At 44.8% G+C, this 1,617-nt stretch overlaps 1 protein-coding gene across 1 annotated transcript in view; it reads left to right on the forward strand.

The window, feature by feature from the left end:
• The window catches only part of DAD1 (defender against cell death 1), a 3,819-nt gene extending 3,035 nt beyond the window's left edge, over positions 1-784 (forward strand). The window contains exon 2 of the mRNA XM_018558206.1: positions 630-784. Coding sequence (XP_018413708.1) covers positions 630-760 — 131 coding nt within the window. The 3' untranslated portion in view covers positions 761-784. The remainder of the gene's footprint in view (positions 1-629) is intronic.
• The last annotated feature ends 833 nt before the right edge of the window (positions 785-1,617 follow it).

A 1,617-nucleotide genomic window follows, 5' to 3' on the forward strand; every position in this document is an offset into this window, starting at 1 on the left:
ACATAAATGGCCTCTTCCACACCTCTTTTAAACAAGTCCTCCTCCCTGTCTAAGGACTGATTTAAAAGAGGTGTGAAAGAGGTCAACTATGTATAAATGAAGAAGCTAAACTTGAATGCTGTTTTAACACTTCTCTCTGGGCAGGTTAATAACTCCTAGCTCCAATTATTTCAAGTAAAATACAGCAAGTCCAGTTGCCTTGACTTATTTTTTACTGATATACCATGACCTGGATGAATGAGAACCTTCACAGATAAAATGAATGTTTTTTTTTTTTTTTTTGTCCCTCCTTTTTATATTGCCAGTGTGGCAAAGGATTCATTCACATGGGTGTGAAAGGCTGTACGTCTCCCAGATCAGCGTATTTGTGGGGCAGGAGCCCAGTGTTTACCTTCATCTGCAGGCAGGAAACCTGTACAAGCCAGTGACAGGCTGTCACTGTGCGTGTCCACAGCCGCTCATGTGTCCCTAACTGCAGATTATTGCTCCTTGAGTGATTGTATGCGGAGAGTGACAGCCTGTCATCGATTTGTACAGGCTTCCCATCTACAGCTGAGAAAGGAGGGATACGTGAGGTTTATTCATAATGTTATCATGTTAATTGTTAACCGTGCTATCTTTTGTTTCAGTGTGTTTAAGGATCCAGATTAACCCCCAAAATAAAGGCGATTTCCTGGGAATCTCTCCAGAAAGAGCCTTTGCTGATTTTCTGTTCGCCAACATCATTCTTCACCTGGTTGTCGTAAACTTTGTTGGATGAACTGTATGCCCACCCTTTTCTAGTAAGGTATGTATATTGTAAGTGTGACCTTAAAATAATCTGTGAAATTATGCCATTTTTATCTGAGCAATAGGATTAGTGAAATACCAATTCATGGCTGTCCTATAGGGCTGAAACAACTCAACGATAAAATCGATAATGAGAATCGTTATCAACAATTCTCATTATCGATTAACTGTTTCCCCCGCCGTCGCTCTGCTCCTCCGTTCTCCGTTCTCCCTGCTGGCGCTGGCTGCAGAGGTCTGTCCCCCTTTCAATCCTCGCTTTTCTCCCCGCCTGTATGGGCAGAGGTTGCGGTGGCTCTGGATTCCCCAGGCTGCCTGCATCGTTCCTCCTCCTCTGCCCCCCTCTTCTGCCGGTGTGTTCTCTCAATCCTTTGGACTTGAGTCCGAGGTATTAATAGAACACTGGTGTCAAGTCTCCCATCAGCGGCTGGAAACAATAGCCAGCCTGCTGTTGGATATTTTAAATTGCAATAGCAGGCTGGCTATTGCACCCGTCATTTGCCTGCTGTCAATCAGCAGAGGAGGACCTGAAGGAAAACTTGATTGATTGACAGCAGACAGTGGGTGAGTGCAATAGCCAGCCTGCTATTTGCTATTGTAATTTGAAATAGCCAATAGGAGGCTGGCTATTGCTCCCAGCCACTGCATACTATATTTACATTAAGCTGCCTCAGCAGGCAGCTGTCATTTCCCCAGTGAAGTGGAAAGGTGACACTAGGGGTCTAATAGACCTCCTAATGTCACCTTTAAAGAGAACCTGTCATCTCAAATGTGCTATCACATAAGGGGCTTGTGAGCCCCCCCCCCCTTCCATGTGATAGCAACCAAGTA

The sequence above is a fragment of the Nanorana parkeri genome, unplaced genomic scaffold, assembly GCF_000935625.1.
Source record: "Nanorana parkeri isolate BGI_ZX_2015 unplaced genomic scaffold, ASM93562v1 scaffold325, whole genome shotgun sequence".
In the NCBI taxonomy this organism is placed as follows: Eukaryota; Metazoa; Chordata; class Amphibia; order Anura; family Dicroglossidae; genus Nanorana; species Nanorana parkeri.